The sequence below is a fragment of the Schistocerca americana genome, chromosome 8 (assembly GCF_021461395.2).
Source record: "Schistocerca americana isolate TAMUIC-IGC-003095 chromosome 8, iqSchAmer2.1, whole genome shotgun sequence".
Taxonomy (NCBI): Eukaryota; Metazoa; Arthropoda; class Insecta; order Orthoptera; family Acrididae; genus Schistocerca; species Schistocerca americana.
This window is the reverse complement of record NC_060126.1, coordinates 193,638,615-193,665,984: the sequence shown is the minus strand read 5'-3', so window position 1 is coordinate 193,665,984 and position 27,370 is coordinate 193,638,615. Positions and strand designations below refer to the sequence as shown.

The 27,370-nt window shown below is 40.0% G+C and overlaps 1 protein-coding gene across 5 annotated transcripts in view; it reads right to left on the bottom strand.

Annotated features, from left to right (window-relative positions):
• Positions 1 to 27,370, bottom strand: part of LOC124625801 (protein sex-lethal-like) — a 96,854-nt gene that overhangs the window by 29,528 nt on the left and 39,956 nt on the right. For 4 of the 5 annotated variants that reach the window (XM_047149261.1, XM_047149265.1, XM_047149263.1 and 1 more), the window contains exons 4-5: positions 20,730 to 20,843; positions 3,492 to 3,652 (exon numbers count right to left, since the gene is read on the bottom strand). In XM_047149261.1, coding sequence (XP_047005217.1) covers positions 3,492 to 3,652; positions 20,730 to 20,843 — 275 coding nt within the window. Of the gene's footprint in view, positions 1 to 3,231; positions 3,378 to 3,491; positions 3,653 to 20,729; positions 20,844 to 27,370 lie in introns of those variants that run through there. The other variant, XM_047149262.1, reaches the window with a different exon arrangement.

Below are 27,370 nucleotides of genomic sequence, written 5' to 3'. Positions count from 1 at the left end.
ACTATGTATTTCTGACCAGTGTGGTGTTATGCATATTAACCTTTGATTTTTTTGTACAAGCACCATATTATCAGCATGACACATACTGTGACCTTTGGAATGAAATTAAACTTCCTTAATTCAACGAATGACATGATCAATTGATACAACATTCCTCTACACTGTTGTATCTTTGCCAAGCAGTGACAAGGTTATTCCACTGATGGGCAGTGACATGGAGGTGGAATCAATTTGTCGCCTTAGTAGGGGGTGGACAATACACACTGAGCCATGTACATGTAGAAGCTGCCAGAGGGCTCAATTCAGATGGGCAAACCTTATTTTTCTTGGCTGCTTTAAAATAAGCATACAACACAGTCGAAAAGCTGTTCACATACTAACACGAAGCACCTGAGTATGTGCCATTATAACAAATTTTGTGATATTTTGTCATATGAAAGTTGGCAGCTGTGGTTTTTCCATGTTTGTTAGCTGCAATACTTCCATTAGTAGCCTAATAGCTTTTGTGTGGTGAGCATTGTAGTTTGATGTTTATTTTCATCATGGAGCAGGTGACAACTGAGCAATGTATCCAAGTAACAAAAACTTATTACAAAAACAGTGGAAGTCCCACAGCAACTGTTCGTGAATTGTGTGTGACACTCGTACGTAATGCTGCTCCAACCATATCATTAGTTTGGAAGTTGACCCGGAAGTTAGAAACCATGTGTTCTGCTTCAAATGTTAAGAAAACACGACGGCCACATTCTATTGGAACACAAGAAAACACTGCTGTGAGTGTAAGCTCCAGAAAATCGGTTCACCGAAAAGCTCAACAATTGAATTTATCACCAAGTTCACTGCATGAAATCCTTTCAAAAGATCTGAAAATGCATGTGTACAAGATTCAACTTACACAGGAGTTGAACCCTGCAGATTATGGAAAGCGACATCAGTTCGCTCAATGGGTCTTGGCTTGACAATCAGAGAACAAAAACTTCACAAAAGGAATAATCTTCTCAGATGAGATGCACTTCCACCTCAGTAGGTTCACCAATAAGTAGAACTGCATAATTTGAGGTAATGAAAATCTGCAAGTGACTGTGGAAGATGAGATGTCTCCACAATGCACGACCGTGTGGTGTGGGTTCTGGGCAGGGGGCGTGATCGGCTTGTACTTTTTTGAAAACGATGAGGGAGTTGCCATCAATGTTAATGGCGAACGTTACCAAAACATGCTCTCTGATTGGTTTTTCCTCTTATTGATGAAAATGGCAATTTTTTGGTTTCAACAAGACGGTGCAATATGTCACTCATCCCTTGAAACAACTGCTCTCCCTCAAAAATTTTTTCCATAGTAACCGGGAATGGCCTGCCAGATCATGCGCTCTTACACCTTGTCACTTTTTTTGTGGGGATACGTGACATCAAAAGCTATACGTGAAAAAACCACCAACAATACACCAACTGTAGAATGAAATTAAAAGGATTATTAATGGCATACCACCAGATTTTTGTGAATGCGTCATCGAGGACTTTAATGAACGCATTACTCATTGCTGCGCAGCCTTGGGTGATCACAAGGAGAATATATTTTCAAACATATATGGAAGTAGTTACTTAATGTGTAAAAAAAAAAAAACACTATTCGTCCCTGCTTTCAGGACACCCTCTAGTAATGTGCTGATTATCTTGCTGTGGGTTCTGATTTCAATTTGTTTAACACAGGGACTAATTCCTCATTGTTTACAACTTGGCATCCATCCTGGAATTAGTTGGCATGCAAACTTCCTATGTGGTGTCGCACATTCCTGTCTCCCAACTTGTACCATTTGCGAATGAGTTCTGCATCAGTCTGAACTTTACTGTAAGCACCTCATTTGTGTTCGTAGCCAGTGGGATACACAACGCCTGTCACCACACTGCAGCTCTCACTCACCAGAAATTGTCAGAGAGAAAATGAATGCTCTTCAACCAACCCCCTTACATCCCAGACCTATGGCTCTGAGATTTTTCATATCTTTGGATCATTTGAGGAAGCACTACTAGGAAAAGTATAGGACAATGACACTGCCATGGAAGACTTCAAGCAGAACTGGCTGGACATGGCCCCAGTCCTTTAACGATAATACCATCACGAACATGCAACGAGGTAAGCTAAGTGCATTTTAAAAACAGGAGGTTATACACAAAAGTGATGTATACTTGATTATGTCACAACACCAAATGAAAAAATAAAACCATTAAAAACAAAAATTTCATTTACATTTGATCCATCCTAGTAAAACAAGGATTTCTTGTTGATGCAAAAAGTTACGCACATCATATACTTAATTGAAGAGGAACAGCCGTAGTGCTAACTAAATCAGAAATCATTACACCAGATTTTTAACATCACTTGCATTAAACAAATGATAATTGAAAAACTGATATCTGATCGGACTAGCAACATCAATTTAAGGCTTAATATGTCAACCAGTAGGCAAAAATTAGTTTCTGGCATGTGATTTTCATCTTCTGGAATTCGTGTTGCATGTAAATGTAGCATAAGAAACCCTTATTTCATTCATGTCAGACTGAATTTCAAAACTACGTATTAAGGCAGAACAGGGAGCGCGGGGAGGATCACTATTTCATCCACGAAGGAACTCAGTACACTCACTCGGTGACTATCATTTGCCAACAGATTATTGAATGAAACAACAAATAACAACTGGCTTATTGAGGTCTTCTCCAACAATATTTAAAAAAAGGAAGACAAAGCACTTTTGCTGAATGAACACTGTATTTATTTGCAATTAGTGTCAGGTCCCAGCAGATGGCATATTTCTTGCGGAGATTTACAGGTTTGTCACGAGGAAGTTTGAGCAGAAACCCATATTTTGTGTGCAACTTTGAGACATTTCTGATGAAGTGTGCTATGTTACACAAGACATATATGCTAGGGACTGGAGGATGTGGTTCAACTCATAACTAGTTCTGGATAAATAAATCATTCAGACGAAAAGCTCTAATCCTGCTCTCTCTTAAGAAAAAAGCTCCGCAGCAGTCTCATGTAACAGCATGTATTACATCATGCCCCATATTTTTTTATACTCCAATAAACTAAATTAAACCTCACAGTCCCTCTCAGATAAGGTTATTCAGTATGTATCACAAATAAACTGCCAGTCTCTTTTATTGTTTCCTATGTGTTCTGTGTTGCATAATATCCATATGCCAATACAATAAGCTCTAAAATTATTAGGCCATTAACTAAACACTACTTTAAATAACAAAACCAAATTGTGTGTGATGATTTCTAGAATTATTTACAATAAAATGCTTTACAACACCCAAAACTGGAGCACTAAATGTGACAACTACTTCACAAACAGGCAGCAATGACATATGAACAGCTGGAAAACATGAGCAAATGGTAAATCAAAATAATGATTATGATTTACTTGTTATATTCTGCAAAAATGCATTTTAACATCTGTTTATAACTAATGGATCAGGGAGTTTCTCACCTCTGCTTTGATTGAAGCCTGCCTGCCATCCTGCATAATAAGCTGCCTTCTGCTTACCATGCTCTTCAGCAACTTTCACCGTAAGAGGTTCAGTACCATCCTCAGGAATAACACCATTAAGGTTGTTTATTGCCAGCTGAGCCTCTTCACGGCGGTCATACCTGAAACAATAGTCGGTTACTTGTGACATCATTTCTCTTCAGTTTATTTCAGTATGGTCAGAACAATTGTCCTCTGTCCTAGCAGTCTCGGCATGTTACGCTACACAATAAATTGACTTTACAGCTCTGATGGAAAGATGGTATGCATCATCCCCATGTTACCAAATGTGAGGCTAATCACACAACACCACAACTATCAAACATGACCACAAAAGGCCAGCTATGTATTCCTTTTACACATGGATTCAATGTACATACAGTTTCAATTGTCTGTCAATCTTACTGAATGAAGGAGGAGGAGGAGATTCATGTTTAACGGCGCATCGAGAACAAGGTCATTAGAAAGGGGCACAAGCTCGGCCTTGGGAAGGATGGAGAAGGAAGAAGGTAAGACGTCATGGCCTTTCAAAGGAACCATCCCAGCATTTGCCTTAAGTGATTTTGGGAAATCACAGAAAAAGTAATCAGAATGGCAAGAAGCGGGTTTGAACCACTGTCCTCCCAAATGGGAATCAGGTACACTTACTCTGTACTACCCCAAAATGTCAATAGTAGATGATGTTTTCTGTAGATGAACACTTTCTGTTCTGTTAAGAAGTTTACAAAAGAACAGAAAATACAGAGTTGCGTTTATAGGAGAAACAAGGGGTGGATGGGACATGCGTTACCCACATTTAGGGAAACTCTTACGGGAATGAAACTAATTTACAGTAAAAAGTAATGAGCCACGTAATTTTTTGAGAGGGGAGTGAGTAGAAGGCGTACAGGATGTTGATGATGTCATTAGAGACAATGCATCACTACAGTCTTGTTGACAGAACCATACAAATACTTCCCAGGGCTTTAGGAAAGCACTGAGACTCTTAGAAGCCCCTTTAAGCAACACTTTAAACACAATTTTTTTGCTCCCGATTCATTGGTATGAATATTTACCACCCTATAACTCATGGTAGTCTTAGAAATACATAATGAATTCAGCACTTTTATTCATTACTATTCTCAAAGTGTACATACTGAACGGAATTCATTGTTACGATGTATCTGTGTGTGTGTGTGTGTGTGTGTGTGTGTGTGAGAGAGAGAGAGAGAGAGAGAGAGAGAGAGAGAGGGGGGGGGGGGGGGGGGGGGGAGTGTGTGTGTTTTCAAAATGTGGTGTACTAATATGTGCACCGCACACGCACCACTTACCTACGGGCTCTCTCATTAAAGCAATACATAAACCTGTGCTGGAACAACTGTAAATGGCCAATCTGGCAGAATTTATTAACCCTTTACCTACCATCAGGCATCAGAGGGACGTCCATTATGTTTAATATTTTCTCTATTAGTAACTACACATTTTATTTTTATGAAATTTTATGACTTTTCCTAATTTGTCTAGAGAGTCATAATTTTGGGAAAAAATTATAAAAATTTACCTATGGCTTTTTGTTAAATTGTTGGAGCACATTTCTTTTCGTACAGGCCTCGCAGGCCCACGTAGCTAGAAGTAATTTTTCGACAACCACACCAGACTAGAAGATACAATGCTACAGTGTGGAGAAGAAAACAAGATGCTGGCTATTGGTGGTTTTCTTCAATGTGATCGATGTGTAATGAATGCATCCATAATTAGGATAAAGCTGGCTACCAATAAAAAAAAAAAAAGATACATCTGACTTCCATCATCAATTTGGGAAAGAAAGTAGCAGTGGTAAACAAGTCAATTAATTCATTAGTAGCACTGGACCCAGGAAGGGCACTGAAACACCAGCTAAAGAAAGGAGAAGATGTGCATATTCTGTAGGGGGGAAAAAAAAAAAAGTCAAATTACACGTTGTAGGTGCAACCAACCTGTATACTCAGAACATTCTGCTACACAAATTCACTATAAGAATAAAAGTTTCATTATAAGAATAAAACACACCAGTAAATGTGCATTTCTTTTTTAATGCAAATTTTAAAAAAATAAAATTATTTTAAATAATATTTATACCTCAAAAATCATTCACACTGTAAGTAGTCAAAGTAGTGTCAATTTAAAAAACCAGGCCTGACTGGTAGGCAATGCTATACAGGTTTTCTGGTAAGCAGAGGGTTAAGAATGAATGAAGTGTGCTTAGTCTGAATTGTCAATTTCACTGGCTACCTTGTTCCTCACTTCCTGCTACTTTCGTGTCCACACAAACAACAGCCTCTAGATTACCCATTACACAACGTACTGTTAATGGATGTCGTAAACTTAAAGCAGCATATTCCTGACAGGCTACTTTAGTTACTACATCAGGCAGCTCATAGCCCTATAACCACATGTGGAAGTACCCAGCATAATACTACATACTTTCTGTTTGGACCACATTAACTCCATAACTCCATAACTTATCCAGGTAAGTTTAAAGCAATTTGTGTACTGATGAGATTTATAGTGATGAACATCCATAAACCCAATTAAGGGCTAATATATTAACCTATTAGCGCCATTTGTAACACTTTTTTAAAATCGTTGATTCCACGACATCAACGAAGCAAGAGTGTTGGCAGCACTGAATTCCGTTCCGCAAGACTGTAAAGATCACTACAATGCAACAGTTTTAACAATACATTTAAATTCTGCAGCGTAAGCACTGTCGGAAGTCGTCGTTTGCTGAATGACGAAGAAAAATGGAGTGCAAGTTCGAGTAAGTATGTTTTACACAGTAACTTACGATATATAATTTGGTTTTTTAGTATGGTTGTGCTTTAAATACTTACATATATATTCGTTGGAAGCTACTGCTTGCTGTGAAATAAATTACGTTCATTTAGGCCGTTTGCACATCGGTGTTGCCATATGGCAACACTAGGTGCTTGTACTCAGTAAAAGGACAAATTTTCTCTTTTTTGTTTTAGAAGAGCTTTCTCGCTTTCTGAGGTGCTGGAGATTCTTTATAGTGACGATATTGAAGGTGATGTGTTTGTTGAGCCACAAAATTATTTTCCAAGAAAGATCGGCGATATTTTGAGACAGCAATAGAGAAGAATGATGGATTATCATATGTGCAGTGGCTGGACAACTCAGTTGTCACAATGATCTCTTCTTCATGTGGTGCACAAGAAGTTGGCCAAGTCAAGAGATTCTCGCAACTAAAAAAAGTGAAATATAATGATTCCCAGACCAAAACTGGTAGCCAAATATAATACATATATGGGAGGTACTGATCAGATGGATCAGAATCTAGCATGCTATCGCATTGCAGTAAGAAGCAAGAAATGGTACTGGTGTCTCTTTACATGGATGTTAGATGTCACCATACAAAACAGTTGGATTTTGTATAATGAAGCAAGAAACCAAACTATTTCTCAGCTTGATTTCAAGAGAGAAGTAGCAACAGTGTACTTGCAAAGACACCAAGCTTTACAAAAAGGAGCCGGGAGACCATCTGCATCAAGTGCATGTTCCGACAGCCGCATATCAGATTCAATTAGATTTGCTAAGACTGGCCACCTCGTCCAGCACAGAGAAGGAAAGAAGAAGAAAAGGTGTGAGAACAATGTGTTCAAAGTGTAATGTGGAATTGTGTATTGACTGTTTTATTCCATTCCATGTAGAATAATGCAGAGTTCAAGATTTGATTTTTGATTATTAATTGTACTGTGTTATAAAGTATCAATTGTATGATGAAGACCGAATAATAAATTTGCACATAACTTGTATATGTAATAAGAAATTTCAATAACCTGCTTATTTTAGTTGAAGTTGTAATCCATATAAATTTAGGTAGTGATAGCGCCTAGCGTTGCCATATGGCAACATCAAATATCTCGCTAATAGCGGTAATGACTTTCATCAAAACAACTCTGTTGTGTAATTTATGCCTTTTACGGACATAATAACACAATTTTTTTTAAATCACGAAATAATTAATTCCGGCACTAATGGGTTAAGGAAAATGATCAATTTTTGAAAATGCAATGTAAATGGATACATAAAAGTCTACTCACCAAGCGACACATATACAAAGGTCACGGAAATTCGCTAGCTTTCAGACCCAGTGGCTCCTCCTCCTCCTTGTCTTTTCTTCGTATCCTGTCTGCAAGTCTCCCCTGTCCTGGGGTTCTCGGCGAGTTTCCCAATCTCTCCCCATTTCTTAAACCTTGCCAATCCTTTTTCTTCATCCTTCTTCCTTTCCCTTAAACACTTCTGTCAGAAGAAGAAGCCATTGGCCCAGAAGCTTGGAAATTTCCTTAAAGGGCGCGTGTGCACGTATGCTCCTGCTCGCACTTGGTGAGTAGGTTCTTTATCTATCTGGCTAAGACAGTTTTGGAGGAAAGACAGCCTTCTACGCCAGGAGATTTATAATAGTAAAACAGAAATGACTAAAAATGCCATTCCATCAGTTGGACCGACAGTAATAAAATAAGGTGAAATAAATAATGAGATCAGTAGATAGGTGGGGCCACACAAGTGTCCCCCGGGCTCTGCAAGCATTAAAGGTGGAAGCAGCACCCACTATCTTGGAGCAAGAAAAAATCCAGTTTAGCCATTATTTCATTATCATCTATCATAAAGGATAAAGAATCCTTAAGGTCATGCCTTCATCATAGCGCTACCACTAAAAAAAAAAAAGTAGGGTGTGTCAGACACAAGGACGAACTGAATCTAAAAGCAATTAACAGAGTAAAAGAACGGTGACCAAGGCAGCTGGCACAGGAGGTAGGGTCGAGGGTCACAAAATATATACTACTGGCCATTAAAATTGCTACACCAAGAAGAAATGCATATGATAAAGGGGTATTCATTGGACAAATATATTATACTAGAACTGATATGTGATTACATTTTCACGCATTTGGGTGCTTAGATCCTGAGAAATCAGTACCCAGAACAACCACCTCTGGCTGTAATAACAGCCTTGATACGCCTGGGCATTGACTCAAACAGAGCTTGGATGGCGTGTACAGGTACAGCTGCCTATGCAGCTTCAACACAATACCACAGTTCATCAAGAGTAGTGACTGGCGTATTGTGACGAGCCAGCTGCTCTGCCACCATTGTCCGGACATTTTCAATTGGTGAGAGATCTGGAGAAAGTGCTGGCCAGGGCAGCAGTCGAACATTTTCTGTATTCAGAAAGGCCCGTAAAGGACCTGCAACATGCGGTCGCGCATTATCCTGCTGAAATGTAGGGTTTTGCAGGGATCGAATGAAGGGTAGAGCCACGGGTTGTAACACATCTGAAATGTAACGTCCATTGTTCAAAGTGCCGTCAATGCGAACAAGAGGTGACTGAGACGTGTAACCAATGGCACCCCATACCATCACGCTGAGTGATACGCCAGTATGGCGATGACGAATACACGCTTCCAATGTGCGTTCACCGCGATGTCGCCAAACACGGATGTAACCATCATGATGCTGTAAATAGAACCTGGATTCATCCGAAAAAAATGACATTTTGCCATTCGTGCACCCAGGTTCGCTGTTGAGTACACCATCGCAGGCGCTCCTGTCTGGGATGCAGTGTCAAGGGTAACCCCAGCCATGGTCTCCGAGCTGATAGTCCATGCTGCTGCAAATGTCGTCGAACTGTTTGTGCAGATGGTTGTTGTCCTGCAAACGTCCTCATCTGTTGACTCAGGGATCAAGAGGTGGCTGCATGATCCATTACAGCCATGCGGATAAGATGCCTGCATCTCGACTGCTAGTGATACGAGGCTGTTGGGATCCAGCACGGCGTTCCGTATTACCTTCCTGAACCCACCGATTCCATATTCTGCTAACAGTCATTGGATCTAGACCAATGCGAGCAGCAATGTCGCGATACGATAAACCGCAATCGCTATAGGCTAAAATCCGACCTTTATCAAAGTCGGAAATGTGATGGTACGTATTTCTGCTCCTTACACGAGGAATGACAACAACGTTTCACCAGGCAACACCGGTCAACTGCTGTTTGTGTATGAGAAATCAGTTGGAAACTTTCCTCATGTCAGCACGTTGTAGGTGTCGCCACCGGTGCCAACCTTGTGTGATTGCTCTGAAAAGCTAATCATTTGCATATCACAGTATCTTCTTCCTGTAGGTTAAATTTCGTGTCTGTAGCATGTCATCTACGTGGTGTAACAATTTTAATGTCCAGTAGTGTAAGAGGCAATTGGAGACCTTCAGTTCTTGTAGTTTGCACACCTTCATTAGAGTAATACACTTCGAGGATTGGGGAGGGAGTTTCTACAGCATATCTATTGATTTCTGTCCCATTCAGATAATTCCTTCATGGTGCGTCGTTCTTTATTTTGTCTTAGATGTTTACCCGAAGCACTGATGTTTACAGCACTGCATGGTGTGGGGCAGGGGCCAAAGGAAGGGGCAATTCAGCTGCACATTGCAGTGGTAAACCATGATTTTGACCTCCTCTGGAAACGAATTCCTGACAAAAGTGAGGATGACTGCTCGAGTGACACCCTTGTAGTTTGGCAGTCCTCGATGTGTGAATCTGATTCCTCACTTCTCCAAATGTTCACACAGTTCTTTGTGTATTTGCAGTGTTACATCTTGGTGAAAAGTTAAACTCTGTCCCATGATTAGGCTCTTATGAGGTGCAATTGTAATAAGTACATCACTAAGTTGTTTACAAGAGAGTAATGCCTAGGACTGGGAAGGATTTGCTGTCATAATTAATATGGAACCACTTTGTACTTTACTAAGGGAAGAAAGTTCACCAAATATGTTTTCAGTATTCTCCACAAAGGGCATTTGCTTAGTACACAGAAAGGGCCCCACTTGTTTCGGATGCAAACCAGAAACTGAGGGGAGTGAGTGCAAGTCATTTGATTTTGCTTCCCTGCCACGGAGTGGTCAAAGAGAAAAGGTTACTGGGGTCACAACAATCTGCACAGTCTGTCAATAGAGATTAACGAAGCCTTGCAGCCACAAGCAGATAATTTCTGTCTTCTTACGATGTCTGCCATGATACTGCCTATTCTGAATGAAGGCACACAGTCAAAGCAAAGGCCACCTGGCTCAATGGTCGGTGTCCAGAGACATGATGTCCCCAGACAAACAGACAGACACTGTGCCCCCAGACAGATAAGACTCCTTGGCATGCCCAGGAAAGTGAAAGATCGGGCAACAGTAGTGTGATCCCTGCGTGATCATGACACTGTGTCCATGTGAACTGCCTACCATGCTGAGTATTGGGCAACATTCACTGTACGGCCAGGACTTCTATAAAAAATTTTTAGAAAAACTGGAGGCCAAACCCAGATGTGGAGACTGAATATAAATTAACAGATATACATGGGGTAAATAAATGAAGAAAGTGGAAAAAGTCATAATCTACATCCTACAAGCGAGCCAGGTTGTCATTAGGGAGTAGTCTGAAATAGACCCATTCAGAGAGGAAAACTGATGCACAGGAAAAGAAGTTTAGAAATGAATTGGTATCCCACATGTCAGCCACACACACAGAATTTTGAGCCCTACCAACATGTAATGTACTTGTAAGAACATCATTTGGTACTTTAAATATTTCATACACATGTCAGGCTTTTTTGGCCCCAACTGTTCATATAACAAGACTCAACTCTACAGTTGCAAGGGGATATTGCAGGCTGCCACTTTTAAAGATTCTCCAGGTATGGAATTATGTACTTAAAAGTTACAATATGGTTAACATGTAACAGATCAAACTATAGAAAATATAACAAGAGAAATATTAAGAATTACAGAGAATTTTGAACTTATCAGGGAGCTTAGCTGTGATTTTAGTTTTGAATGCTAACTATTTACTCACCTACTTGTGCCATAGTGCCTGAGGCTAGGTACAGGAACAAACTTATGTTGTGTAGCAACTCAACTTTACAGCTCATTAGTGTCGTTTTGCAGTTTACCATACTGTAAACTTACCTTATTACTTTATTAATAGAAATGCTCCCAGATAATCCATCTCTCCGAGACACCTGCCTTACGTCAAAACGCTAAAATGAATTTAGGCCAGAAAAAGGGATTGTTAAGCCCACAAGCACAAACAGAACCACATGATGCTGCCTCTAAATGACTGACTCTGGACCCAAAGCTCAATGAGCCTTCATGCAAAACCATAAACTCAGAATATGTCCCCTGCACATTCAACACGAAGCTAATACTACCTTCATCTTCATCTTCACAGAGAATGTGAGCTTAAACTTACTTGTATCAATAACACTCTTAAGTCACTTTCTCTGTCATGCGGGTCTTGAAATAAATTGACTGGAACCCTATCTCTACTACTAGGTTTCACGGCACACACCCTGGCAGCAATAAGAATGTTACGCATTAATTGACCGCACTACACTGCAACCACTGGGTCATCTGTGATTAAAAATACTGATACAGAGAAACTAAACAATGCAAGGTGAAACATACAACGTAAGCATACGTACTTTATCAGGAGGGATCCAAGAGTCTTCAATGCACAGTTCCTTTCCCAAGCATATAATTTGCAGACTCAAAAAATATCTGAAAGACAATGAAGCACATGGACTGAATCAGAAAGCTAACAGCTATTTGATCTGCTACTTTCGCAATTGCAGGACAAACACACTACAAGGCTATTGCTTAATCTGTGTGATCCCTTGGATAACTTCAAGACATTGGTCTCCACCCAATTGCCACTACTGAGTGTCCTCTCGATGTGACACTCAGGGATCCACATGCTATATCTTTCATACTTCATCATTATCATGTCTGATACCACTTCAAGCGTTTCTAAAATATTTCACAGACATCAGCCTTAATTAAGCTATTGTCACAAGGTGTATTCCGATTTTAACAATTGAAAAAAATAACCAGTTTCTACCTCACTCTTTTGCCTTCTACCATCACCCAAGTCGGATAGACAAGTTCATTTACTTACTTGATGCATGTGTTCGCAAATTTACCTATGGAGTTAGCATGCAGATCCACAGAACAAGAATTTTGTCACCAATAGTGATCAAAAAGTAAGGGAATTTTTTTAATTTCATGGGCTTTGTGCTTCCAGTATAAAATTATTATTATTATTATCTTTATCACCCTGTTGGTACACTTGTTCCTGATGTATATTAGCATTTAGATTTGCATTCAATTTTGCTTCAATAATGAAATGAAGTGCAGCACCATATTCGAAATATAGACTTTGGCCTTTGGTGAATATACTATGAGTAAGACAAGAGTTTACGAGTGGTATAAATATTTCAAAGAGGGTAGAGAGGGCACTGAAGACAACGACCACCCTGGATGCCATAATGTATCAATTACTGACAACAATGTGGAATAAGTGAAGAAAATGGTTCTCGAATATTGTCGAATCACCTTATCAGAGCGGTTGCTGATGATGTCAGCATATCCTATGGCTCATCCCAAGTATACATTATATGAATGTGTCAGACATGTCTGAAAAAACAAGACATCACACAGTATCTGCAGTTGTGAAACATTATATGTGAATTGAAGGGGGATCACTGCTGTCAGCTGCAGCATGAGATTAAGTGGAATCAGCAGTGATGAGTGAAAATGTGTACGAGGCCAGGATTCGACTCCGGGATCTCCTGCTTACTAGGTAGGTGCGGTAACCACGGCACATCTGGGACACAGCATTATCTAACTGCACAGATTATCCCGGCACACTTCAAGGCCTATCCACACTCCCACCAAGCGCCATCTATCCGCAGTCCCTGTCCACTATACTCCTGTTCACTACCCAGAGATTCCCACAAGACGTCTGATGTATTTGTACATTTACAATTAAAAAGTTGGATCCATTGCCCAGCTAGGCTTATCAATCATATGAATGCATGGTGTCTGTCCTTTCCAACATGTCCAAAATAACGGATACCACACATACACATAACATATAAATGTCTCAGATGGCGCAATGATTACCACATCGGCCTGGTACGCTGGAGATACCATGTTAGAATCCAGATCCTGCACACATTTTCACTCGTCATCACTGTTTCCGCTTAATGTCCTGCTGCAGCTTACAGCAGTTATCCCACTCAATTTACATATCATGCCAAGCAGTTTCTTTGGATGTTTTGGGCATGAAACATGTAGCAGCAAAGTTTGTTACAAAATGGTTGAATTTTGATGAAAAACGACGTCACACAGACACTGCTCACAAATTGCTGAATGAAGTCGACAACAATCCAGAACTTCTAAAGAAGCGATGAAACATGAGATATGGGTATGACATTGAAACCAAGGCCCAATCCTCCCATTTTATTCAATGGTAATGGGACAATTCATAACGAGTTCCTGCCTTATGATCGCATGGCCAATAAGGAATACTACCTGGAAATTGTGTGCCGTTTGCATCAAGCAATCCGAAGAAAATGACCAGAATTGTGACAAAATAATTCATGGAAATGGCATCACGATAATGCTCCCACTCACACTTCGATGCTTGTTCATGATTTTTTGGCAAAAAACCAAACTGTTATGTTGCCTCAGCCACTGCATTCGTCCTGTACGGGGGACTGAAACTTCTTTCTACTCCTGAGGCTGAAGAAAACTGTGAAAGGACATTTTGAAATCTCCATTATATTGGAGCAGGTAACCATGCCCTTACTCAAGTTAAGGGTGTTACGCAAATCAGCCTCAACTGGGCCTTACATCCCAGAAGCTTAGATATTTGATTGGAATTAGCAGTTTCAACTAAAAGTGTTCCATTACAAAGTCGTTTGAGATTTTTCGGAGACCCAGCAATACCTTGCAATGTCTTGTGAATATAGAAAGGTGAGATCTTCTCAAAGGTTTCCCCTGTTCGCTTGATTACAATGAAAGTGTTATGACACACTAATGCCCTGTTACTATGATTCTGAGATTCCTTTTCGGGAGGACTAACCAACCAAGCTCTCTCTGAGGAGTGGGTGTAGGTACTGCCTGATGGTACACCCATCCCGTTAGCAGTAGTTGTTTGATGAGACCATTCTACAGGGATCCCTTGAGATGCTAGGGAAACAAACCATCAACGAAGGCATAGCCCTACATGCCTGAGCAAGCCTTATACAACTGGGGAGAGGCAGGTGCCCCAGAGGTTGCTCGCTAGAGACCTCAACAGCCATTCATCTAATAAGCACATAGCACACGTTGAGGTTGAGGGTGTTTTTATGGACGTGTGTACCTTCCTCATGATCCAGGCAGTGAAGCCAAGATCCCCCCCCCCCCTCCCCCAAAACACAACATTCCACCACTGCGCCGTATGATGGTCACTGAAGCATGCCCAGAGTTTACAGTGACAGAGCGCTGGCGGCCCTTACCAGTCCCAAGTTAAGGAGCCCCAGGGTTATCAAGCCCGTACTCAGTAAATGAATGCTGAGCCCCCTGAGGGGGGTCAAGAAACTGAGCACAACTCGAAGACACATTCCACAGGTGACTGACAAGAGGACTGGGCTTACTCGTTACACTGATTTAGTTAAAATTTATTATATAAGCTGGGTTTGGCCTGAAACAAAAGTAACAGAAATTGGAGCTCAAGGTGGCCTAACATTAAAAAAATATATCTATTTTGGGGTGAATCAGGTGAAGTGCGAGTCATGTATGTTAGTATAGTTTCCAGTCAGCGATTGGCGCAATGGAAAGAGAACAGAACGGTAATCCAAGAGTCTTGGGACTGAATCACTATGTGGAAACTTTCCTTTATTTTCAATTTTTATGTTACTTATACTGCAAATAAACATAAATAATAATCAGTATATTGTATTTATTGATATTTTCATGAAAGTCGTGAAAAAAAAAAACAACACCTGGGACTGCAAATAAATTTCCAGAAAGAAATTATAGGCTGTACACGATGACTTTGTACATAAAGTTAGATATGTTTATTACTTTACAGCTGCTAATTTACATGTGCTGGAATGATATTCAATGTAATTTATTTGCATACCCAAATTTTCTTTTGGTTTTCCTTTTCATGCCTTTCACAAGAATATTAATAAATACAACATACTGAGCATTATTTCGGTTTATTTGCAGTGTGAATAATGTAAAAACTGAAAATATAAAAGAAAAAAATTCAGTATAGGGACTCAAGCCGAAGACCCTCAGATTACCATCGTTATTCTTTCCGACGCGCCAACCGCTGCATTTAGACTACACGAACATGAGGTCTCGTGCCTTACACAACCTGTACAAAAACTGCTATTTCTTCTAAACACTAGGCCATCTGGAGCCACCACTACTCTCATTTTCATTTCTGGCCAAGTCCTGTACATACCATAAATTTGGACAAAATCGGTGATGAAGAGCAGGCACAATCACCTTGTGAGTACAGAATTAATATGGAGCCCCGGTTTTCATAGTCTTAATTGCAGTTTCATCATATCGATGGAACTCTTCACTCTATAGCATTCAATACTTGATTTAATTTCACCTTTGTTCATTTCCTCTAACTACATGTGATAAAATAGTCCTGGAAGACCAGCTTTTAAGAGTTATGCATTTTTAACTGTACAAATAAAATTTTGATTAAACCTGTCCAGAACTGACAGAAAACAATTATTAAATATTTTACACAATTCTGATGGATCACTAACTGTTTCATTCTCAGAGCTTACCGTATTTACTTGAATCTAAGCCGCACTTTTTTTCCGGTTTTTGTAATCCAAAAAAAACCGCCTGCGGCTTAGAATCAAGTGCAAAGCAAACGGAAGTTCTTAAAAATGTTGGTAGGTGCCGCCACAACTAACTTCTGCCACCAAATACACTCCTGGAAATGGAAAAAAGAACACATTGACACCGGTGTGTCACACCCACCATACTTGCTCCGGACACTGCGAGAGGGCTGTACAAGCAATGATCACACGCACGGCACAGCGGACACACCAGGGACCGCGGTGTTGGCCGTCGAATGGCGCTAGCTGCGCAGCATTTGTGCACCGCCGCCGTCAGTGTCAGCCAGTTTGCCGTGGCATACGGAGCTCCATCGCAGTCTTTAACACTGGTAGCATGCCGCGACAGCGTGGACGTGAACCGTATGTGCAGTTGACGGACTTTGAGCGAGGGCGTATAGTGGGCATGCGGGAGGCCGGGTGGACGTACCGCCGAATTGCTCAACACGTGGGGCGTGAGGTCTCCACAGTACATCGATGTTGTCGCCAGTGGTCGGCGGAAGGTGCACGTGCCCGTCGACCTGGGACCGGACCGCAGCGACGCACGGATGCACGCCAAGACCGTAGGATCCTACGCAGTGCCGTAGGGGACCGCACCGCCACTTCCCAGCAAATTAGGGACACTGTTGCTCCTGGGGTATCGTCTCCATGAAGCTGGGCTACGGTCCCGCACACCGTTAGGCCGTCTTCCGCTCACGCCCCAACATCGTGCAGCCCGCCTCCAGTGGTGTCGCAACAGGCGTGAATGAAGGGACGAATGGAGACGTGTCGTCTTCAGCGATGAGAGTCGCTTCTGCCTTGGTGCCAGTGATGGTCGTATGCGTGTCTGGCGCCGTGCAGGTGAGCGCCACAATCAGGACTGCATACGACCGAGGCACACAGGGCCAACACCCGGCATCATGGTGTAGGGAGCGATCTCCTACACTGGCCGTACACCACTGGTAATCGTCGAGGGGACACTGAATAGTGCACGGTACATCCAAACCGTCATCGAACCCATCGTTCTACCATTCCTAGACCGGCAAGGGAACTTGCTGTTCCAACAGGACAATGCACGTCCGCATGTATCCCGTGCCACCCAGCGTGCTCTAGAAGGTGTAAGTCAACTACCCTGGCCAGCAAGATCTCCGGATCTGTCCCCCATTGAGCATGTTTGGGACTGGATGAAGCGTCGTCTCACGCGGTCTGCACGTCCAGCACGAACGCTGGTCCAACTGAGGCGCCAGGTGGAAATGGCATGGCAAGCTGTTCCACAGGACTACATCCAGCATCTCTACGATCGTCTCCATGGGAGAGTAGCAGCCTGCATTGCTGCGAAAGGTGGATATACACTGTACTAGTGCCGACATTGTGCATGCTCTGTTGCCTGTGTCTATGTGCCTGTGGTTCTGTCAGTGTGATCATGTGATGTATCTGACCCCAGGAATGTGTCAATAAAGTTTCCCCTTCCTGGGACAATGAATTCACGGTGTTCTTATTTCAATTTCCAGGAGTGTATATGTAGTGCTACACAGGCATGCTTTGTAGGCACAAAGATACCGTATTTACTCGAATCTAAGCCGCACTTTTTTTCCGGTTTTTGTAATCCAAAAAACCGCCTGCGGCTTAGAGTCGAGTGCAAAGCAAGCGGAAGTTCTGAAAAATGTTGGTAGGTGCCGCCACAACTAACTTCTGCCGTCAAATATATGTAGCGCTACACAGGCATGCTTTGTGGGCACAAAAATAAATACTTGCGCCAAAACCTCTGCATCAGCAAATAAATTTAAAACAAAAGGTAGAAGACGAGCTTTTTTTTTCTCCGCCCCGAGTTTCGACCACTGCATTTTCATACATTATCCAACGAAGTAAATACAAATTCCGTATTGTTCATCTTCGAATGTAGCAGAACTTCAATGTATTAGGAAAATCCGACTGGCAAGACTGTTAGGGATGTTTGTCAATATGGCCAACTCTACGTTCCGAGTTTTTTCCTACCTGTGAGAAGAGATGGTTGCTAATAGGAACCTGATGAAATGTGAATCACATGCAGTATTCTCTTCACCATAAGAATAATATGAATATAAACATTTTGCTATGTATTCTTTCGTATTTGCTGCTATCTCATTTAAATCCTGTCTGCCTAATAAACTACGAAACTAGAGTGAGACAACAGCAAACGCGGAAGAATATATGTATCGTGTCTTGTTTATATTCGTATTATTCTTATGCCGAATAGTGATACAGTCAGAAATGAAGCACGGCAACTGACTAGATTTTTAAATCTAAGATGACTAATTTCTGTGCAGAATTTGATGTACTAAAGAAGCGTCAGCAAAGATTTTCAAATGGAGAAAAATTTTCGCTTAACTCTCATTCAGAACATGTTCTATCATACGCAGTCTATTATTTGGTTCTTGTTGATCATTAACAAAGAAAGCAGCAGTGTAAGTAACAACAAATAGCAGTCTCTTGCCATTGTTTCGCTAATGGGACGATCTCTCTCTCTCTCTCTCTCTCTCTCTCTCTCTCTCTCTCTCTCTCTCTTTTTATTTATTTATTATGACCGGCGGTAGCGCGCACAAAAGCAAGCCATGCCGCAATCGGCGACAGGCCGTAAACACGCACTATCAGAATGTGACAAACAATGCATGACACAGTACAGTAATGCATTTTCAGCTTAGAGTGACGTAAACACCTATAACAAAGAAAACAGACCTTATAAGATCAAAGCAAAATAAGCAATCGATTCAAACCAGACGAAGCACGTGAAAAAGGAAGGGTACCCGTATAAATATGGACTGAGCACCTGACACATAGCAATGGCTACCTGGTAAAGCTTAACTCCTAAGCTTACGACTCGAACCAAACTACTGTAGCTGTATCGTCATTCATTCGACCTAAATTGTGTCTCGTATTACAATGGACCAACTTTGTTTCGATTTGCAGGTGCGGCCTAAAACTTTTCTCTCCCCTTGAATTTCGAGTCTCAAATTTCAGGTGCGGGTTAGATTCGGGAATTTTTTTTTTCCTTCATTTCGAGCCTCATTTTTCCAAGTGAGGCTTAGATTCGAGTGCGGCTTAGATTCGAGTAAATACGGTATTATGTTACGAGTACTCTCTTTCACAGATGACTAAATAGTTTCAATTTTTTCAGAGAAATATCTATTCTCTTAGAGTAATACTGTGCATTGTTCTAGCTTGCCTGATGACATTCTTCTACATTCTGAAGTGAAGTTCCATAATTTGTCTATGAATGGCTTTCATACTGATACAGCTCCAGTCCCTTTCTATATGATGTTCTAACATAATTTGTTATCCAAACTGGTTGCTCATTAGCACAGAATATCTGCCTGTATTTTTCTTTTTTTATTGAAAAAGAGCTGTCGAAGAAAGTGATAAAGGTTTGTACAGATGTATTACATTTACTGTGCAAGCTGTCTGTATTGCAGACTAGCGAAACTATCAATTTCCGCAGCTGCAAAATATTTGTGGGAACTGGAAATATTCCCTAATATCCTTCTGCCTCCCTCTCTGTCTATCACCTCCTCCCCCTCCCTCTCTATGTCCATTTCCTACACTTCCACCCCCCCCCCCCCCCCAAATACCTCTGGCCATTCTGGCCGAAAGCTCAATGTGTAACAGTCTTCCACCATATCCATCTGCAACTCACCATGACATTTCTACAGTGAGTAGTAATCTATCCTTTTCATAATATTATTGATATTCCAACCTGGTCTTTCTATAATAGTGTATAAATAGATACACATTTCTTACAAAGTTCACCTTTTGAGATTGGCTCCAAATATCTATGCTGCACATGGATTCATGTATCTAAGTTTTTTGTTTGCTACTTTGGAACACAACTTTGTCTTGATTCCTTTCAGTATTTCTACCTGTGTATCATGATCGGAGAGGCTGCTGTGCCCACCAATTAGAGAACAGTCTATGAAGACAATGTCTTTGAGGATGAAAACTGTATCCAAGAACTCTAGTTGTAAAATAAACTTTCTGTGCCGGGTTGGTAAGATTCAAGTAAATCCACGAAGATTCTTTTCTCTGGGGTATCAGTTTATATTTTGTGTTAAAATCCCCACACATAAAATTACTTTCATGTCTTTCTTAAGGAATGAGTGTCACACAGCACAACATCTGGAAGTAAAACACTATACTCTAAACAGGCTGATCTGTGGTAGTCAAAAATTAAAAGTTTTATCCTTAAAAAATTAAAATCTCCGGCTCGACCTTCAAATATTTCCTCTATACTCTGTTTCAGTATGCCAACTCTTTTGAACTGTCATGTGCAAATGCAATACTGAAAGTCAAATTAAGAAAGTAGAAAACAAAAAATTGCAATGATATAGTCTTATCATGCACACATAGGACCAACTCAAACAACAACATACAATGAACAAAGCATAGATACCTACTGTTTTGCCCTTTAAACAATGCAAGTGTATTTAAATGCTTCTGCAAGCTTGCAACATGATACTTGTTACAGTACTTCACTTACCTCACAAACGCAACACCTCTTGGAAGTCCTGTTATTTTGTCTTTAAGTAAGTTCTTCTGCACAATTGTACCATATTTCCCAAATAATTTATCCAAGTACTCCTCAGTAATGTTTCTGAAATGAGGAAGAACACTACTGCTGAACAACTGAATGAAGAATCATCAAAAAAGAAACAGAAAATGAGTGCAAAGAAATATAGCTCTATGTTCGCCATACACACACTCCTACATAATACCCTTTTATTACCTCTTACTGATCAAACAGTAATTTAAGCATCTACCGTAAACCTATGAGTAAAAGCATCACTGGTTTCATTAAAAATTAAACAATAGATACAGGCCTTTCAAATCAAGGTAACACTTCCTTGACATTAGTGGCATCAAATTAGATCAGTCAATGAAACACATTACACTTTATGAAATACTAAAAATGTATACTTTTAGTACATCTGGGATTGTAATAAACATAAGGCTAGGGATAGTAAGAAATTATGAACACAGATTTATCATCAATTACAACCTTGTGGACAGGTAGCAACCACTTGTGCTACTTGTATCTCCTAACTACATTGTTAGCCATCAAACAATAATACTTCACACCATGATATTTGAATGTAAGGGTTCTGGGATCTGAGACTTAACAGTTATATAAGGAGCAGTCACACGAAAATAAGTCAGATGGAAAAAAGTAAGGAAACTGTTTATTGTTTCAAAAGTAATTGCTTTAACTGTCTACATTTGTCCCACTGTGACACAAAACGGTCAGTGCCTTAATGGAAAAATGTTTGTGGTTGCCTAAGGAACCATGATTGTACCCTGGTATGCACCTCTTCATCCAAATCAAATGGACAGCCACAAATGTCTTTCTTCATGTCTCAAAAATATGAAAACCACATGGGGAGAGAACAGGAGTCTATGGAGGATGGATATGGGCTTCCCAGCAAAACATCTGCAACATTGCTGAAACAACAGGCATAATGACCATTTTCTTTTTGTTGGAAAGCCGTTATACACCTTCCATACAGTCCTGATCTCTCTGCATGCAATTTCCATATTTTTGGAACCCGGAAGAAAGACATTTGTGGCTGTTCATTTGCTTTGGATGAAGAGGTGCAAGCCTCGGTACAATCATGGTCTATAGGCAACAGCAAACATTTTTCCATGAAGGCATTGACCATCTTGTCTCACAGTGGAATAAATGTATTAACACTTATGATAATTACTTTTGAAATAATAAACAGTTTACTTAGTTTTTTCCATATGAATAGTGTTCATTTGACTGCCCCTTACATAAATGCATTGCTGCTAACAATAAAACCATCATGCCAAACTAGTGTTAGGCACATGCCCCATCAGCAGCAGCGTATGCATTACAGAAGACAAAATTTCTTTCAAAATACATTTATCGCTGGTTTATAGTGATTTGTATTGCTTAATGTGACTGCTACTTCTTCATATAATTTAGCTTTCCTCATACACTAGTTTCTTATCACGTACCAAAGGCATTAGGTAATAACAGTCATATTATTACTGAATTATATGACAGTTTTAATTTTGGATGTCAGTGGCAATGCACCTAACATCTAAGAGATAAGAGAGAGGGAAGAACGAAAGAAGGAAACAACAGAGGGATAAATGAACATAGGAAAATGACGGGAGCAGATATAATAAGGAGAATAGGTAAATGAAGATGAGAATATGGAAGAGAACAAGTGTTAGGGCTGGAGAAACGACAGGATATCTAAACCCTCACAGCTATTGCTTCTAGTACAGTAAGCATTTTAATGCTCGAATAAAAGATAGTGATTTCCAGAGAATCATGTTCCTTGTAAGACAATGCAGCATCTTTTGCCACCTGTTGGTATGATACAGTAGCAGTTCGAACTGACAAGGAACTTTCTCCTCTACAGCCTTGAAGACTACTTCATACTCGATCTCAACATTAGAAATGTTTTCTCGGAAGTCATCAGAGGTCACAAGAGAAACATGGTTCTGTAGGATTGGAGCTGTTCTTTTACGTTTGCTGCTGTTATTCATCAGATTTTTAAGTCTCGGTGATGGTGCTGAAGCTTCATTTTGGGCTACAATGCCCTGTCCTCTGCCTGAGAATGAATAACTCTTTAACCATTTGAGCACCACAGGCTTCTGCCACAAACCACCATTTTTATTCATTTTATTTCGAAGTAGCAGTGCCTTTAGTATGAAACCACCAATGTTACTAAAGTCCTAAATCAGGCTTTAGTAGGATCAGTGGTCTCATATTAAAGACACTGGTACATTCAAAACAAAATGAATAAAAAATGGCTCCAAGCACTATGGGACTTAACATTTGAGGTCATCAGTCCCCTAGACTTAGAACTACTTAAACCTAATTAACCTAAGGACATCACATACATCCACGCCCGAGGCAGGATTCGAACCTGCGACCATAGCAGCAGCGTGGTTCCAAACTGAAGTGCCTAGAACCGCTCAGCCTCAGCAGCCAGTCAAAATGAATAAAATGTTGGTTTGCAGCAGAAACCATTGTGGCTCAAAGGATTATCAGTCTGCAGTTCCCTGGCCATTAGCCACTCAGCAATCCTCTGATCTGAATTTTTGTCAACTAGAGTATTCTGGCAATTACATTTGCAGATACAGGTGCTTCCAGCAACAGTACTTATCATGGACTGTAAATATACAGACATTAGGAGTGGTCAATTTTATTGCTGAGTCAAATGATTCTATAAAGTAGATGGCTTCATTAGGCCTACTTGAAATGCTTTCTTTGTATAACCTGGAAATAACCTTTAGCACATTCTTAGCTATACCAACTCATTTTCCTTAATGTTTACATCTAGTGGAGGGGCACTTTACGGCCACCACCAAAAATTTAAAAAACACAAATTCCTTTAATTTTTGTTGATTTTTATTCACAACACACCTTTTACAGTTATACATATGTGTAAGAAGAGTCCTGAACCTGAAAATACGAACACAATATTTATTGCAAAAAGTTGCATTCACTACTAAGGCTTCAACTTTTGAGTAAAGTTTTACTGGAATATTTAAAACAGTTACAGGATCTGATATAAGCAATCATTAAAAATAATAAATATTTTTTTCAAAATTTTAAGATATAAAATACCAGACTAGATTACAGTAATTTCAACATATGGGCACAAAGTCTCCGCGCCCCCCCCCCCCCCTCTCCGTACATACTAAAACGCATAATTAAGCTTAAAGTGCACATTTCTAAGTCTAGATTCGGTTGTAAATTTTCTTGGAGTACCAGTACTGTATTGTCTCATTTTTGGTTTTTTTTATTATGGCATAATACCATACATGCTATAAGTTGAAAACATGCTCTTTTGAGCCGACCGTGGTGGCCAAGCAGTTCTAGGCGCTACAGTCTGGAACCGCGCGACTGCTACGGTCGCAGGTTCGGATCCTGCCTTGGGCATGGATGTGTGTGATGTCCTTAGGTTAGTTAGGTTTAAGTAGTTCTAAGTTCTAGGGGACTGATGACCTCAGAAGTTAAGTCCCATAGCACTCAGAGCCATTTGAACCACGCTCTTTTGAAATACAGCAAACAGTTGAAACTAGCCAATAGAGTGGAATTAAACACTTGGTTTCAAATAAATTGACTGCCTCAGTGGAAAAGATTAATAAAGCCATATTTCTTTAGCAAAACCGACAAAAATAACTTCATTGTTCTGCATGGCGATTAACGCTTGACTGAAATTGCCTCCCGAGGCAGATACCCCAGTTTGCTCCCAGTGAATATGGCAGCTTGCGCGCGCCAGTATAATTTTTCCGGGAAGCATCTTGCTGCTTGCTTATACAGCTAACAGCCATACTTTTGTAGTCAGAAGTGCATGCATGCGCTTGGGCTCGCTCGCAACTGCTCACACGAATCTAATGTAAATAGTTTTGACGTCATGCTCATCGGAGGCAATTCGTTGTTATGAACCATTGCATAGTCTTCCTAAAGCCTTTGACACATTTTTCTACTGGCAGACGCTTGTAGGAGTACTGTGTTATGTTGTGTACATGGCACATTTCCTTTGCAACTTAAGTTTTATTTTATTTTTTTCCCTCATTCATGTTTTATTGCTGCAGTATTATTCTGCAGTAGCGGGATGTAGTTATATCCTTTGTTAGAGTATTATTTCTTACCAGTCAAAATTTTAAAAAAAATTAACTGAAAACTAAAACAAAACAAAAAGATCCCAGAATTCTAAAAATTCCCGGGTGTTTCCCGGTTTTCTCCCAGATGAAAAAATTCCCGGGTTTTTCCCGGATCTCCCGGGTCGTATACACCCTGTCTTAGCTTCATCCCAATATAGTTCCAACTTCATGACAGAGCTAAAAGCCATAGAAGATACAAATAATTTATTGTCAACCATTTTGGCTATGGCTACCCCTCCGACCACCCCAACCCCCCCCCCCCTACCCCCTCTTAATTCCTGACATTTACAGATAATGGTGTGCATTCGTGTATCACAACTGAAGAAAACAGGCAGTAGTAAAGGAAGCTGCAAATACTGAGGCTGCAGTACCTTAAAACCTTCCTTTTCTCTAAGCATAATATTCATTTTGAAATATTCAGCTTCTGAAGAACCTTCTCCTTACCAGACATTCAAAACGTCATACACTTTGGTGAGAATACCAATTGTTATATTAAGTTTGTGAATGTCTTCTCATTATAAGAAAATATCAAATAAACAAAAGCTGACACTGAAAACAGAGCATGGTATCTGGAATACAAGGACAGACTTCCAAGATAGATGTAGTACCCCTCACTTGCGTACTGAGGCAGCAGTGGAAATGAGAACAGAAAACTTAAGTTTCTCATTATTACTATTATTATTAGTCATTCCTTGCTGAAAAACATCATAGCTCACAATTCAAAAGTTAGTGTCTGTCCAGTAATCAAATCACTTCAGTTGAACAAAAATTTTAACAGCACACTAATTTTAAAACTTTCAGTAGATAAATATGAAAAAAATTTCAAAGGAGCATTCATCCAAGTTGGTACAAACTTCGCTCTGCATCCAGGTTATAGTCAATGGTGTCATGTACAAAACATCTGCAAGTTATAAATACATAGGTAGAAGAGTGACAAATACACAGCTAGAATAAACAGCAAAATAAGTGAGCACTGTAACAAGGTAGGAGCAGTGTTCACAATTCCAAATAAGTAACTAAGTGAAAAGAGTTTTGCCCAAAATGGGCTGTACTTAAACAAGTTCAGATCTTTAGCAAAATATTTGCTAATATTAGTAAAATTACAATTATTGGGGGAACTAATATATAGTAAAGGGGATAACAAAATCTGGGTGGGGGAAAAAAGACCAAAATGTTACATGAAAAATAGTGTCCAGGGAACCACAAACATGAATGACCTTAAATGCATCTAAATGAAAATGGGATGACTGTAACTGAAAAGACAAAGGAAAATTGACGAACTTAAAAAAAGAAAGAAAGAGGACAAACTTCATCTATATCTATACTCTGCAAGATACCTTATGTGTACTGCAGAGGGTACTTTGGATACTACTATCTTTTCCACCCTTCCCTTTTCCATTTGTGAGTGGTGTGCTGGAAAAATGATTGTTGGTAAACTTCCATATTAGTTCAAATTTCTCTGATTTTCTCACTATGGTCATTTCACGAAGTGTATGCCTGACTTTTCCCTGAATGCACTCTCTCAGAATACAGTAAACCTCTCCGTGCTGCACAACACATCTCTTCTAGTGTCTGCCACTGGAGTTTGTCCAGCATTTCTTTCTACACCAACTTAATTATCTAATGACAAAATGAGTTGCTCTTCACTGAATCTTCGTTATCTCTTCTATCAATCCAAGGTCACGGACTGATGATCAATACTTGTGAATCGGCTGAACAAGTGTTTTGTGGCTCAACAACATTTCCTTCAAATTATGCTCTTGAATCTAAGCCTGGCATCTGTTTTTTTTCCCTACAGTTTGTTTTATATGGTCATTCCACTTTACATCACTTCAATTGGTTACTCCTAGAAATTTTACAGTAGGTAATGTTTAGGATGGTTTATTGCCAATAGAATAATCAAACTGTCATGGATTTCTTTGGATATTTATACATAATATATTTATTTATATTCAGTCAACTGCCATGCCAGTATGACTCTTCAGTCTTCTGCAGGTCTTTCTGCAATAGGCATCTTCTGGCATTGCTACCTTCTTATACACAACCACATCATCAGCAAATAGCTCAAGGAACTTTCAATGTTATCCACAAGATCATTTAACTATACTGTAGACAGTAATAAAGCTATCCACTTCTTTGTGTACTCCTAAAATTGCTTTTACATCTATCACCTTAGCTTGACTAAGGGTGATGAGCTCTAATAGCAAGAAAGTCCTGAATCAAGGAAGCCCTCAATCCAGTCACAAATTTGGTCTGATACTCTGTAAGCTCACATTTTGTTCACTAAACGGCAGCATGCAACTGTACAAAATTCCTTCTTTATATAAAAAAACATGGCATCAACCTGAGTGCCAATGTCTACAATATTCTGGATATTGCAGTGGAACAAAGGGAGCAGAGTTTCGCAAACCCTCTGTTTGCGGAAGTCATGCTGACTATTATAAAGATTTTTTGTCCTCTGAAAACATCATAATA